We start from the raw sequence: 14,356 nt of genomic DNA, 5'->3' as shown, positions 1-14,356 counted from the left end.
AGACAAAAGTATTGTGTAAATAAAATTCAGTTTAGTCAATTACAGTATTTTTTTTTAATACGACCCTCTCTATCAATAGTTTATTTTCTGGGAAATTTTTTGATACGTTTTAATCCGGCCCTGACTCGGCACCCATAATGGCGTTTTCAAGGTCAAATTTTATAGAAATTTTAAACAATGGGATCTAGGGAGAGTTAGCCTGGCCGTGCGATTTATATGCCGTGCCTAAACTATGTACTAGGATGTATTTCAGGAAAATATTCTTCTACAGGTTGACTCAAAAAAGTCGATCGGAATATTTTTTTTTAAATGGAACACCCGGTATATCATTGCATTTTTGGCTTCCGTTCAGATCGCTTTACATAATCCTAAGATATGAGTAAATATATTTTGATAGTTTCAACGATAATTAATAAATGAAAAGAACCTGCGCTGAAATCATAACTATATTAGGTCTTTTCTTTAGACCGTACCTACTTTGCTATAAATATCGTAACCTTAAATCATACAGAATGTTCATAATTCTACGACAAGCTTTCTAAAATATAAAATATTTTTTCTTCGTTTCTTTAAATAGAGCACCCTGTATACTATTTTTTTATTAATTGGTGAATGGTATTATTTTATATACCTCTTTCAACGGTAAAATACGTGAGAAAAATCATTGGGTTGCTTTGACAAAAATTTGCTGTGGAAAACCGTCTCTAAAAAGGAAAGTCTCTAAATACAAAAAAAATGTTCATTTTTTAATTCTCCAAAAAAATAATATAGAGTTCAATTTAAAAAAAATATCCTAATCTACTCACACTTTCCTGAATCACCCTGTAGAAGTTAAAATATTTTACTGAAATACATCCATGAGTTACACACTTTAGGTTTGCAATTAAACAAAATTGCCTTATAATTATTTTTATTCTAGGAGCTACAGATGTCCGACGCACTTTTGCCGGACACTGTGTACATAATTTTAAATTGAAATTGATTAAAAAGTATAAATAAGTGAGATATCTGTCCTATTCATCAAAAATGGTATCATAGAAATACATACATTATAAGAATCTATATGAAATGAACATATACATATTATATATTCATATATATTATTTATTAATAATATAAATAATTCTCTGTAAATTTTGTAAATTTGTAAAAAAAATCTAGACTTAAGTACCGTATTATTAAAGACTAAAATTAATAAATAGATATAGTAAATTATATTTGTAAATAATATATACTTTCTTACCTATTTGAACCACCATCCTTGAACAAACCAATCTTCATACTCTACTAATGAAAATATAAAAGATGGATATTCTAAATGAGGCTGATTGATTCAGTTTACTTTGACAAACCACTTAGGAAAATTAGTGTAGAAAAAATAAAAATATAAATAAAAATAATGGGCCCTAAGTTATTAATGGTCACTACCGGAAATTTGACTTCCATCTATAAAACTAATTTATTGGCTATTTTTATGATAGCTGAAATAACTTTATTGTGGCCTCTTTTTATATTTCTTATAATGAAAATTTCTTGTTTATAAATTTAGTTAGAACGAGTTTTGATTTTTTAGAAAATAGCACTCTTAAAAAGTGTTGTTAGGTCTTTAAAACAACCTTATTAAAAATAATTTTAGTAAAATTGAAGATGAAAAATTTCAAAAGAAATTAGAAAAACGAATTACTAAAAAATTATTAAATAAAAACTCTAAAATTTGAAATTTTGTAATAATTATCTGAACAATCCTATTTAATATTTGCCACTAAATACAAAACTATAAAAATAAAATAAATAAAAAAAAACAACTAATTAATGAATAGAAATTGTTTATTACGAAAAAATAATAATTTATTACTATACAAAACTAAAATTTATTTTGTAGCCTTATATATACCTTAAGGATGAACGTCTCGTCTTAAAAATCTACTAGGAACTTAACAATACAATAGTTTTATGTACAAGATCAATCAACGAATGAATCTATTCGAGATAAATTTTAATATCACATATGAATTTTCGGCAAAAAATCATCCTTTTCTTCTTGCATATCTCCTATCTAACTTTACATAAAGTATCTATTTTGTATAGCAGTTAAAGTTGTGGAAACTTACATTGTGTAGATTTTACATGTACACAAATATTTACAAACAATTTCGTGTAACTTTACTATTTTTCGATATATGCGAGGTCATAAAATAAAAATAAACGTTAGATGCGCCGCTGGTATAACTAAAAAAAAATTACTGAATCTTCTAAACGAGGGTCCTAAATCACATCCAGAAAACAGTGGCGGGCGGGGGGTAGGTGTCAGGACCAGATTATCGAACAAAAAGTTATCCTGAAATAAAACGAAAATAAAATTTCAAAAAAAAAGAAAAACAAAAAAAATAATTTAAAAATTCAGAAAAAATAATAACTAAACTAAAAGAATATAATAAACAAACATTACAAAAAAAATATTTACAAAAGAATAGAAAATAGTGCTACTGTCAATTAACACAAGGAGGAAAAAACACATCAAATAGAAGCGCAAACATAATATACGGCCTGTTAACTTACTAGTTAATGTAAGGACATGTGTAACGCACTTAAAGTAATTATCCACTGTTATGTTAGAACACAGAAAGGATCGTGTTAAAGAAGTAGGAATTGTGGATTCGTGGAACTGCGGTGTTAAAAGTCGATGTAAATATCATAATGTGGTGCTAATTGTGGCAAATATTAAATAGATTAGTTGAAAACAATTACGGTAACATTGCAACATAAATATAGCGTTAGTTTCTTTTTATAACATTAACTGTTCAAGTAAAAAAAAGAATGAAATGTACTTAATTTTACTTAAAGAAAGTTTAATATGTTTAAACAGTGAAATAGTTTTTTTTTATAAATTGAACATTGGTCGTTTTCAAAAAATTAGATTATTACTATTAATTAAATTGTTTTATGAAATATACCGGGTGCGTCTCAAAAGTGGCTCACCCCTATAACTCTTTTATTTTTACAAATAAAAAAACGAGGTTTAGTATGTTAGTATATGACATAAATTAGGATTGATTTACGTATTCAATTGTTTTTGGTCATTTCCTGTTTCACCGAAAATGACTACAACTTTTGGTTTTTCAATGGCACCCTCGGTATTTTTTTTTACTTTATTTGATAGAAAATGACACTCTGAATCGAATGACATATCATATGTCAAATTTTGACATATTCAACTAAAAATAAATTGTATTTTAAATATCAATCTGGAGTAATAAAGAGGCTGTTAAAAACACTAATTTTTAATCAAAGGGCCTTGGAAAAATAGATTTGATCGTCTAATGTTTTTAGTGACTTATCTTGACCGGTTAAAATATGCCTAAATCGTATTTTTAATCATATCTCAATTTTTTCAAATAGAATGAGGGTGGCTCATTAGCATATTTGGAAAAATCATTTTTTTACGAATAATTTGATACCACACACTTGGTATTTCGAATCAAATTGTCGTTGTGAACCGTATAATTTCAAATAAACCATATGCTTAAATGTCAAAAGTTGACATATGATACGTCATTCTATCCAGAGTGTCATTTTCTATCGAATAAAGTAAAAAAACACCGAAAATAAAAAAACATTTAAAAATCAAAACTTGTAGTTATTTCCGGTGAAACCGGAAGTGACCGAAAACAATTGAATGTGTCAATGAATCCTAATTTATGTCATATGTTAACATACCAAATCTCGTTGTTTTATCTGAAAAAATAAAATAGTTATAGGGATAAGTAAAAAATGTCTATACCTATGTGGCGGATTCATCTATCCAAAAAAATCCTTATGGGTTTTTCGCCACTGCAGTGCAAGAAAAATCTACAAAATAAAATAGTTATTTTTTGTAAACACTTCTGCGTTAAACCTAAAGTGTTTACAGTAATAAAAATTTGCCTAACAAAGAAAAAAATGCTTAACGTTTCGGAAAGTTTTCTCTTTCCGTCGTCGGAAGCAAAAAAATATAAAGAATCAAGAAAAAAACTATTTAAAATATTTAAATTGAACTATTCGAGAACTTTTTAAAACAGATACGTCTACAAGAAATCCAAATAATAATTTATTTAATAATAGTTCATTCTAGATTTCTTGTAGACGTATCTGTTTTAAAAAGTAAAGTGTTCTCGAATAGTTCAATTTAAATATTTTAAATAGTTTTTTTCTTGATTCTTTATATTTTTTTGCTTCCGACGACGGAAAGAGAAAACTTTCCGAAACGTTAAGCATTTTTTTCTTTGTTAGGCAAATTTTTATTACTGTAAACACTTTAGGTTTAACGCAGAAGTGTTTACAAAAAATAACTATTTTATTTTGTAGATTTTTCTTGCAGTTCAGTGGCGAAAAACCCATAAGGATTTTTTTGGATAGTTATAGGGATGAGCCACTTTTGAGACGCACCTGGTATAAACTAACCAAATGCAATAATCAACATCGAATGTCAGAAATCTAGTTTCCCATGAAGGGCACAACGGGTGGCAAAAGTTACTTTCAATAATTCTTAAGGCCAATGAGATTAAACGCCAATAACCAGAAAACTGGTAATACCTTACAGCTTTTTAACTAGTTTCAAATTTGAGTTAATTTATATAATTATTAATTTAATTATTATATTAGTTAATAATTTCAGTTTGGATTAAAAATTATATGTTTATTTAATAATAGTTAATTTTTACCTTTCGAATATTCATCATAATATTCATTATAAAGCAAAGAGGATATCTAGCTCCAAAATAACAATAATTTAATACACAATAACATACAATAATTAAAAAAATGAGTTATTTATTGGAATAATGACCTCCAACGTCACAAATAAATTAGCAATATAAATTCTCATTTACCTATTAGCAAATTTAGATAAACTTCAGCATATATAAAATTAATTAACCTTTTTTGGTAATAAAAATTATTTATTTCCCCCATACTTGTGGAACATATAAAACTCACAGGGAAAAAACAACTAAAGGAAAGAAAACATAGGTTGACAACTCTTTTAACGATTCTTTTAGCATCACTGTCATAGATGAATGCAGCCCACTATGTGCAGAATATAAGAAAAATTTATAATTTTAGTTATATCCCAGTAATCTTCAATAACTACCAATAACGATGTGACTAATTTTGTTAATGGTAGATTACAATTAGGTATAATGAAGCAATTGATTAACAGAATAAGTTTTTCAGCTACAGCATGGTACAGGCATCATGCAGCCAAAGTAAGTTCAAGAAACCAAAGCTTGAACAAAAATGTTTGCTAAAGAGACTTAGCATTAGGAAAAATTAGAATATATAAAAATCTCGGAGGTATGGATTACCGCCGAAGCCAGTGAATGCCAATAAGTTAAGACTTTTTTAACATGTTATTTATTATTCACAAAAGTAAATATGAGGTCGAATCACAAGCTTATGCGGACGATCTGGTGATTCTAGTAAAAGAACACAATGAGGACGACATCTCAAAGGTACAGGTAGTTGTAGATGCAATCCACAGTTAACCACGATTTAAACCCACAGAAAGTCTTGATCATGGACACATTTGAACTGCCTGTTCTTCTAGGTAAGACTACTTTGATTGCGAAGGAAGTATCGAGGATAAACGTGGATAAGAAATTCAACTGGAACTCCTGTTTTCTTTTCAACTTACCATCCCAAATCAAATCTGTACAATTCAAATGGTAGTATTTTTTTTACTTGTATTTAAACATTTTTATAAAGAACTTGATTTATATTGAACTAAATATTTCTTAAACATAAACGTACGGTACTGAAAGAAACATTTGATTTATAAATTTAAGTAAAAATAAAAGAAAAAACACTATATTATTGTATCTTACTTGAAAATAAAATAATATTTAAATTGTAAAGCTTCGTTCAGAACCTCGCAATTAGTGGAATAAATTAGTGGTTTCAATTACACTTTATACTTTTTAGTTTACGATTATTCGCAATATTTAAAAAACGCAATTAAAATGAATAGAATATCCTAGCAACAGCTTGCGTTAGTCAGTTGTATCCATAGAGAAAGCCTAATATTTAGCTTATAAAACAATCAACTTTTGATTTCTAACAAAAGGCCAAAATGACATTTCTCGCAAATTTTGAAGTATAATTAGTGGAAAAGTTAAAGGTTTGATAACTTTTTCTAATAATTGAAAATGTCTACCACTAATTTTGACATTCCGAATGCTTACATTGAAATTGGAACAAACTTCTACCCTAATTGAAACCACTAATTAATTCCACTAATTCCGAGGTTCTGAATGCACAGTTAGCCTGGGCCAAGATGTCAAGAAAAAAAAATATATAAACTTTGAGTACTTTATTTTTTAAATGCCGATACCACTGGCTTCAAAAAAATATAAAAATTAAAATCGCCGACGTACAATTGTACTCTACACAAATTTAAAAAAAAAACTTTTTCAACCAAAGTAAAAAGTGCGCAAAAAGTTTTGTTAATAATAAATAACGACTATCATCACCAAAAGGTATGCCTACTGTTGCCCCCCTCCCTGTTTCCAGGAGGTTGGGTCTCTGAACAAATTTAAATAGAAATAGATTTTAATCTAATGGAAAAAGCAAAAAAATATTTTTTTCTAATATTTAAGTGATAAAATTTTACTTTATGATCATAAGTATCATTAAACAAGTAAAACTACAAACTAACATTTAATGAAGTACAATTAATAATTTTAACATCCACTGAATTTAGTATAAAAAGGAAGAAAACAATTAGGTTTTAGCCATAAGTAAATAAATAAATTTTAAACATTGTTACTGTTGTAGGAAGCAACACTCCTAAGGAGATTTTTTTGACCAATTTGCCTGCCTGGCCAGGTGGAAATACCATTTGTTTAAAAAACGTGAACTTACTGATGATTTCCATTTAAAACTGGGCATAGATAGTGGAGGTGGATCTTTAAAAATTTGTCTGTCTTTATGTTGTTACGAAAATCCCGAAATAAAACAAGAAACACATAAAAGTACCGGAATAAACAAACTTATTATAATAGGATTGGCTCCCAAAATAATAGAAACCTAAAAAATATCAGAGCAATGTTTGAGATTTTGCAACTCCATACTATTTGTGGAGTCAGTTCTTACACATTTGCCGCAGATCTAAAGTTGATAATGATTATATTGGGCCTTCAATATTCATCATCATGCCATCCATGTGCCTGGTGTGATGTTAACTCAAAAATTTACAGTCAAGGGAGAACTAAGATCCATAAAAGATATTTCCAAATGGAGTACATTATGGAACGAGAAGACAGGTGGAAATTTAAAAGAAACAAAAACTACAGTAAGTGTACTGCTAAGTTTACTTTATTGACTTTTTAATAGTTATTTTTTGCAAATTTTAATTAAAATTTTTAGAGAATTGTGTCAACATTCCTTTAATAACTGACGATCTTCCAATTATCAACTATATATTTATTTAGATAGGAGTTGTACACAAAATATACGATTCTCTAAAAATAACTTTCCGGAAATTGCTGAAAGCTGGCTAAGAAGTTCTGGGATACAATTAGACCATTACAGCAGATTTAATGAAAATAATGCCAGAAACTTGCTTAAAAAAGTTGACGTCCTTAAAGCACTAGATCCTGGTACTTACTTTGTAACAAAACTTTATTTTATTATTGTTATTTGGACACTAAGCCCTTTGCTTATTTTTTTTAGAGAACAAATACATAGAGGTATTTTGTGCCTTCAATCATGTGGTAGCCAGCTGTTTTGGAAAATATATTGATACCAATTACAGAAACCTATATACTGAAATTTTCCGACAAAATAAGAGATACGAAAATCAGTTTTACTCCAAAAATTCACGCTGTTGTTCACCATATAGTGGATTTTGTTAGTATTTCACAGAAAGCATTGGGCTTTTATTCTGAGCAAGCCTCAGAGCAGGTGCATCATTCCTTTAAATTGTTCTCAAAAATTTTTAATTCAAATCCGAGATCAAAAACTATCAAAAAATCTCCTTAGGAGTGTTGCTTCCTACAACAGTAACCATGTTTAAAATTTATTTATTTACTTATAGCTAGTACCTAATTGTTTCTTCCTCCTTTTAGTCTAAATTCAGTGTGTGTTAAAGTTATTAATTGTACTTCCTTAATTGTTAGTTTGTAGTTTTACTAACGTAAATGTAGTTGTCTTGTTTACTAATACTTATAATCATAAAGTAAAATTTTATCACTAAAATATTAGAAAAAAAATATTTTTTGCTTTTTCCATTAGATTAAAGTCTATTTTTATTTACATTTGTTCAGAGACCCAACCTCCTGGATTTATAAACAGGGAGGGGGGCAGCAGTAAGCATACCTTTTGGTGATTATGGTCGTTATTTATTATTAACAAAACTTTTTGCGCGCTTTTTACTTTGGTTGAAAAAGTTTTTTTTTTAAATTTGTGTAGAGACCCCAATTGTACGTCGGCGATTTTAATTTTCAAAGTTTTTTGAAGCCAGTGGTATCGGCATTTAAAAAATAAAGCACTCAAAGTTTATATATTTTTTTTCTTGACATCTTGGTCCAGGCTAACTGTGAATGAAGCTGAAGTTTTATACTTTATTTACTATAGAGATTTAAAAAAGGTCATCAATTCTATAAGCATTTAGAAAATGAATTTCTTTACAAATTCCATTTTTTTATCAACCTAAGTCATTGCTATTTCAGGGATATATTTTAATCTCAATCGATCTTTAAGCTTTAAAGGTGTAACTGTCCATAAAAGCAGACCATGACGAAAGAAAAAAAGAAATCCCGTGCTCATTTTGCAACGTGTTTCAGTCCTACTTTTCGTCCTTTCTCTATCCCTAATGAAAAGGAGCCCATTGTTTGGACCCGGTCCTTATTCGAGCTCATTCCGGTGTCTAATCTCGACCAGGTGCGAGCCTCGAAAAACACACACACGTAGACGTAGACGTAGTGTGTCCTTTTCGTTTCCTTCTACCTGGCATTACTTATCAATTCCTCGATAATGTAAACAAGGGCTTTGTTTGGCCCGGTTTCGGACAAAACAGCCGAGCGAGACGAGAATAGCGGACGGCGGAAAACAGAGAAGGACGAAACGACAAATTTCCAAGCTCGGCAGTTATTTCGCTACGCATGTATTTACCTTGGCCGAGGCTTTCTGCTTCTCGGAATCGAGGTTCTATTGTTTAATTTCGTAGGTAGAGAGAAGACGGAATAAAGAGAGGAAGAATGCGCCTCATTTGGATTACCGGAATTACTAGAATCTATTTTTCGGTGGATGTGAATGTTACAATGGTATATATTTTAGTATTGTCTTCTTTTAGCTAGTGGTTCGGATGGCTTTACTGAAATACTGCGTCTCTTCAAAGTATATAAAATATGGGGTTCTTGTTCTTAAATAATTGGGCTAGATTTGGCAATAGACATGTTCACTAATTTCTAATTTCAATGAATTTCGATAGCTACATATGAATAAAAAAACATGGCACTCAAAATTTTTCTTAAAAACTATAATTGAGAAAAGCAGCAAGGCTAGAAAACGTACCCGGCTCGAGGCTACCTGTTTTTGACGTCACTGCTTTGATCGATCGATGGCGTCCGTACGATCCTGCAATTGCCGCATTGTTTTTGCAGACGTTCGTGAAGGTTTATTGTTTAGTTTCATTGTTTTGGTGTTTTGAAGAAGTAAAATTAGTTCAAATAAGTGGTGTTTTGTCCCCAGGTGTATTAATACTTCAAAAAATAATCCACAGAACTTTAAGTCGTTACTTTGCGCCCCTTGCTTGTAATTCTTATCTTCTACTTTTAATTTTAAGCTTGTTTTTAAAAAAAAAATTTTATAAATTTTTTCAATTGTAAATTTTTCGCTTAATATGGGTCATGTAGGGTGTCCAATTTAAAATGAAGTACATGGGGATCTCTCTTGGAAACCGTTGAAGATACAAAGTCGGTTAAATGGAAGCAAAATTGCGTATTAGTGTGTCCAAAAATAATCTATGTCTATTTTATTTTAATTCCATACCGTTACGTAGATACAAGGTGAAAAAGAAAAAATTAACATTTTCGAAAAACCACCATATTTTCTTTATTATTGGAGCTAAGGTAATTAAAATTTCAATATATGGGCAAGGCAACATGGCAATTTTAAAAATGATATCAAAAAAAACCTAGGCCTTCTATGTTGCGCACGGCCGAGGTCAGCTTTTATTTTTCTTATGAGCGCCATATTTAAATTTGACATTTTAAAAATCCTTATTAAAAATGTTTTCAACCATGTATCTCAATATGGCTCCCATAGGAAAAGGAAAAGTACACTTCGGCCATGCGCAACGTAGTACGCCTAGACTTTTTTGGGCATCATTTTTAAAATTTGCATATTGCCTGACCCCTATGTTAAAATTTTGATGACCTTAGCTCCAATAATAAAGAAAATATGGTGGTGTTTAGAAAATTCACATTTTTCTTTTTCTCCCTGTATTTACGTAACGGTATATGAATATTAAATAAAATAGACCTAGATTATTTTTGGACATATAAAAACGCAACTTTTCTTCTATTTAACCGATCTTGTAACTTTAACGGTCTTGAAGATCCCCGTTATTCCCCATGTAAAAAAAATTCCCCATGTATCCGAGAAAAAGGATTTTTATTCATAAATCTCAGTGAAATAAGTAAACCAAGACGTTTATGACGACAATATCAGAGATAGCACCCAACCTAAATATGCAGTGTGTGAAAATTTCATTTTTTTAGGATCACAATCTAACTAGTACAAAGAACTAATGAATTAATTCTAGGGAAACTAGATGAACGAAAACAACACGAGATGATTTAGAAATCGAAACAAACTTTATTGTACTCGATCCCCTGGATAGGCAGCGGAAACAGCAGATTAAAAAAAGGCATTAAACGCACACCGTGACAGTGGCATGAGTCAGACCGAAGAGCGAGAGAGATAAAGTGCAGAAAAAACGAAAAAACCGACACACATTAAAGCCTAACGAGATATTGACACTCCAAGGGCAGCGGGATCCCTTTTTATGCCCCCCATAAATCTAAATGTGCCGTATGGGGTAAAAAAGTAGCTAGCGCTCGCGACAATTGGACGGTATCTTTGCGCTAGACGCCGTTAACGTTATTTTCGGTTAGGTTTCGATTTTGCTAATGTTCCTGTTATTTTAATACTAGTTTTTTCCCGCGATTTCGTCCGCATAAAATCACAATTTTATTAATATAAAGTCTAATATATATTATAGCACCCAGTGGCGACGGACGAAAATTTATTACTCTTCAAAACAGTTAAAACACATGTACGTGGCGCCCCCTACAAATAGGAGTCATTTTGACATTAAAATGAAATTTCTCATATCAAAAAACTCCCAGACACCAATTTTCATCCAAATATTGACGTTACTTCATAAATTATTTGGAAAAAATCGAAATAAAAATGAAACTTCTACACCCTGTATCTCCGAAACTAAGCATTTTAGGACATACATGAACATATATGAACTTTTTTACTTATTTTTATCAGTAAAATATGCAGCTGAAATTTCCGGAATACAGTTCGGACCACCCTGTATATATGTTATTCTGATGTATAAGCTATATTATTGTAAAGTTTTATTAAAGTCCATTCAATAGTTTTTGCATGAAAGAGTAACAATAAAGTATACATTCATCCAAAGAAACTTTCGCGTTTATAATACAATATGTCCCCGAATTGTTTTTACAAGAGGAAAACACTCTTTTCTTATTGATATTTTGAGAAAAAAGTATTTTTCATAAAAAAATTTTGCTTCTTCTAAAATGTTTAATCTGGTTTATAGTTTTCCAAATTTCCAAGTCGTAAAATTTAAAAGACGCTTCGATGGTAATTCATGCCGAATTCATTTTTTCATAGATTGTTATTGATAGAATTTTAATTACCATCATATTTTTTGCTGTTTTAAAATGTTAAAGAAGCACAAAATTTATTTAGTTCAATGTTACAGAAAGGGTGATAATAGTTATCGGAAAATGCAATAGTTTAACATCAGCAAATAATATTTATGACCTTAATCAAAATTAATAACAACCATGTATCAAAGAATGAAATCGAAATGCTATTACCATAGAAACGCCTTTTGATTTTTAGGACTAGAAAAAATTCAACCATATTTTGAGATGTCCCAGTTATGGACAAATATTGCTAAACAAATATAAGGAACAATTAGCAACACGTGTGTGTGTACTTAATTAAATTATCATTAATTTTAAAATTAATAACAAAGTGTAATAAACTAAAAAATCGATTATATTTATTTTGTATTTTAGTAATTAATGCATCATTATTATTATTTTTTTTTATCTAAGTGTTGACATCTCCAAATTGGGACAATTTTGGTCACGCCAATCAAAGACAATTATAACGTAAACGCTGAATTTGAGTGATATTAGATTATAAGGTTTATAATATATTGTACTCTATTACAACTCCTATATCACAGAAAATCTTCATCTATGTCCTATATAATAAAGATTTTCTAATGACTTAATTTACGATTATAACACTAGAGATTATTATTTCATCAAAAGTACAATTTTTAAATTAAAAAAAAAACTTATTAGCATCAACACTTCATCAATTATTATAGGTAATTGAAGACTGCTTTTGGCTAAATATACGTGTAAAAAATGAAAGAGATAAATTAACATAGGTAAATTCATGTCTATGATCATCTAATAATTAAAAAGTTGTGTCATTTTAATTACTAATGTATTACAGTAAATAAACCCATTATACAAATATTATTTGTTAACTTATTACAGTTTAATAAAAAATTCCGGTTACTATGAAATAAAGTATAGATTAAATTTTGTAATTATACAACAAAATCCAGTTCCAAACTCTCAAAATTACCGATAACCCTAATTTAGACCCAAGCAATATAATTTATATATAAAATATAATAAAAGGGAAAGTGTATTTTCTAAAAGTTATATAAAATTTTAATTTTATGATTGATATCAGGTAATTCTGTCTTATAACTTTATGATAGGTACCTATCTAACCAGAAATTTAGGAACTGAATTTGTGCTACCTCTAGTTCTAACAGAATGACAGGTTAAATTTGAGAACAGTTTAAAGTTAGACATCGTCGCATCAACATCGTGCTACTAGATTAAAGTAAAAGTTTAGGAAGTATCCTAATATTAGAGGGTAGTTATGTGAAAAGGTGAGGCGCATCCTAAAAGAAATGAGTATAAGTGAGCGTCTTATACAGCTACTAAAACTATTATATATACAGCAACAGTAAGAGTTAAATACACAGCAACAGTAAGAGTCTACAACGAACACTCCGAGAACTTCAAACTAAAGGCCGGCGTTGAAAATAACGATCAGAAGATGAAGACATCAGTAACATACGGTATGCTGACGATACGTTAATACTAGCGCCCTCAACAGAAGAACTTCAGCATATTATGAAGAGACTATTGGAGACTATTGGACACTGTTAACAGAGGATATGGGCTCAAAATGAATGCATCGAAGTCCAAAGTTATGATTATCGATAGAAGCAAATTATTAAGCCGTAGATATGACACGAAGTAGGATACGAGGTGGTGAATCGTTGAAGTGGACCATTATTAAGTACCAGTGTTTGAAATGTGGGTATATCGTAGTACAAATATCTCAGTATTAACAGAACACAACATTACCACTAGGCTCACTACAAAGCATACTGATATCTTTTGGATATATAACCAGGCGAAGAGATGGTATGGAGGGATTAATAGTGGAGAACAAGCTCTCTGAAGCAGCACAACACGCACAAGGAAGAGAAGAATGGACAAGAACTATAAATCGAGGACTATCACTACATCTTACGAAGGAAATAGGACAGAGGAGGAGGAGGATATCAGCAGGACACACAATTCTGATCATCAAATTGATTGGATATTGGTTTGGGTTGGATCTAAGAACTCTAAGCTAATCTGTCTGGAACTCAAGTTGGTAAGTGAACTATCACATTTTTTAGACTAAACATTCTCTTCCTAACTTAATTTATAATATTTTCATTCTCTATGCATGGTGTGTCTTATACAGGTTGTTAATTTGTTAATTACTCGCGGCAAGAGCTTTATGGTTGAAATATGGCAACCTCGGCCCGCTCGTCGATGAGGACGCGACGGGACGAGTCGGCAGAAAAATCAATAATGCATGCGTTCTCAATAGGCAGTGTTGTCATTCTGTTCCCCTATAAGTAACTGTCGAGTTAACAACCTGTATACTATTTCGATGAATAATGATGTATAATAGTTGTTAATTAGTAGTTACGAATAACTTTAGAGACAAAATCTGTTCCTTT

The 14,356-nt window shown here is 30.1% G+C and overlaps 1 protein-coding gene across 2 annotated transcripts in view; it reads right to left on the bottom strand.

Moving 5' to 3' along the window:
* Nucleotides 1–1,809: 1,809 nt before the first annotated feature.
* The window catches only part of LOC115890855 (zinc finger homeobox protein 4), a 228,676-nt gene continuing 216,129 nt past the window's right edge, over nt 1,810–14,356 (bottom strand). For both annotated transcript variants that reach the window (XM_030911208.1, XM_030911206.1), the window contains exon 5: nt 1,810–2,338. In XM_030911208.1, the coding sequence (XP_030767068.1) occupies nt 2,334–2,338 (5 nt within the window). In that variant the 3' untranslated portion in view covers nt 1,810–2,333. The remainder of the gene's footprint in view (nt 2,339–14,356) is intronic.

This window comes from Sitophilus oryzae, unplaced genomic scaffold (assembly GCF_002938485.1).
Source record: "Sitophilus oryzae breed Bouriz unplaced genomic scaffold, Soryzae_2.0 scaffold_935_pilon_pilon, whole genome shotgun sequence".
Taxonomy (NCBI): Eukaryota; Metazoa; Arthropoda; class Insecta; order Coleoptera; family Curculionidae; genus Sitophilus; species Sitophilus oryzae.
The sequence above is the reverse complement of the archived record's forward strand: the minus strand, read 5'-3'. Positions and strand labels throughout refer to the sequence as shown.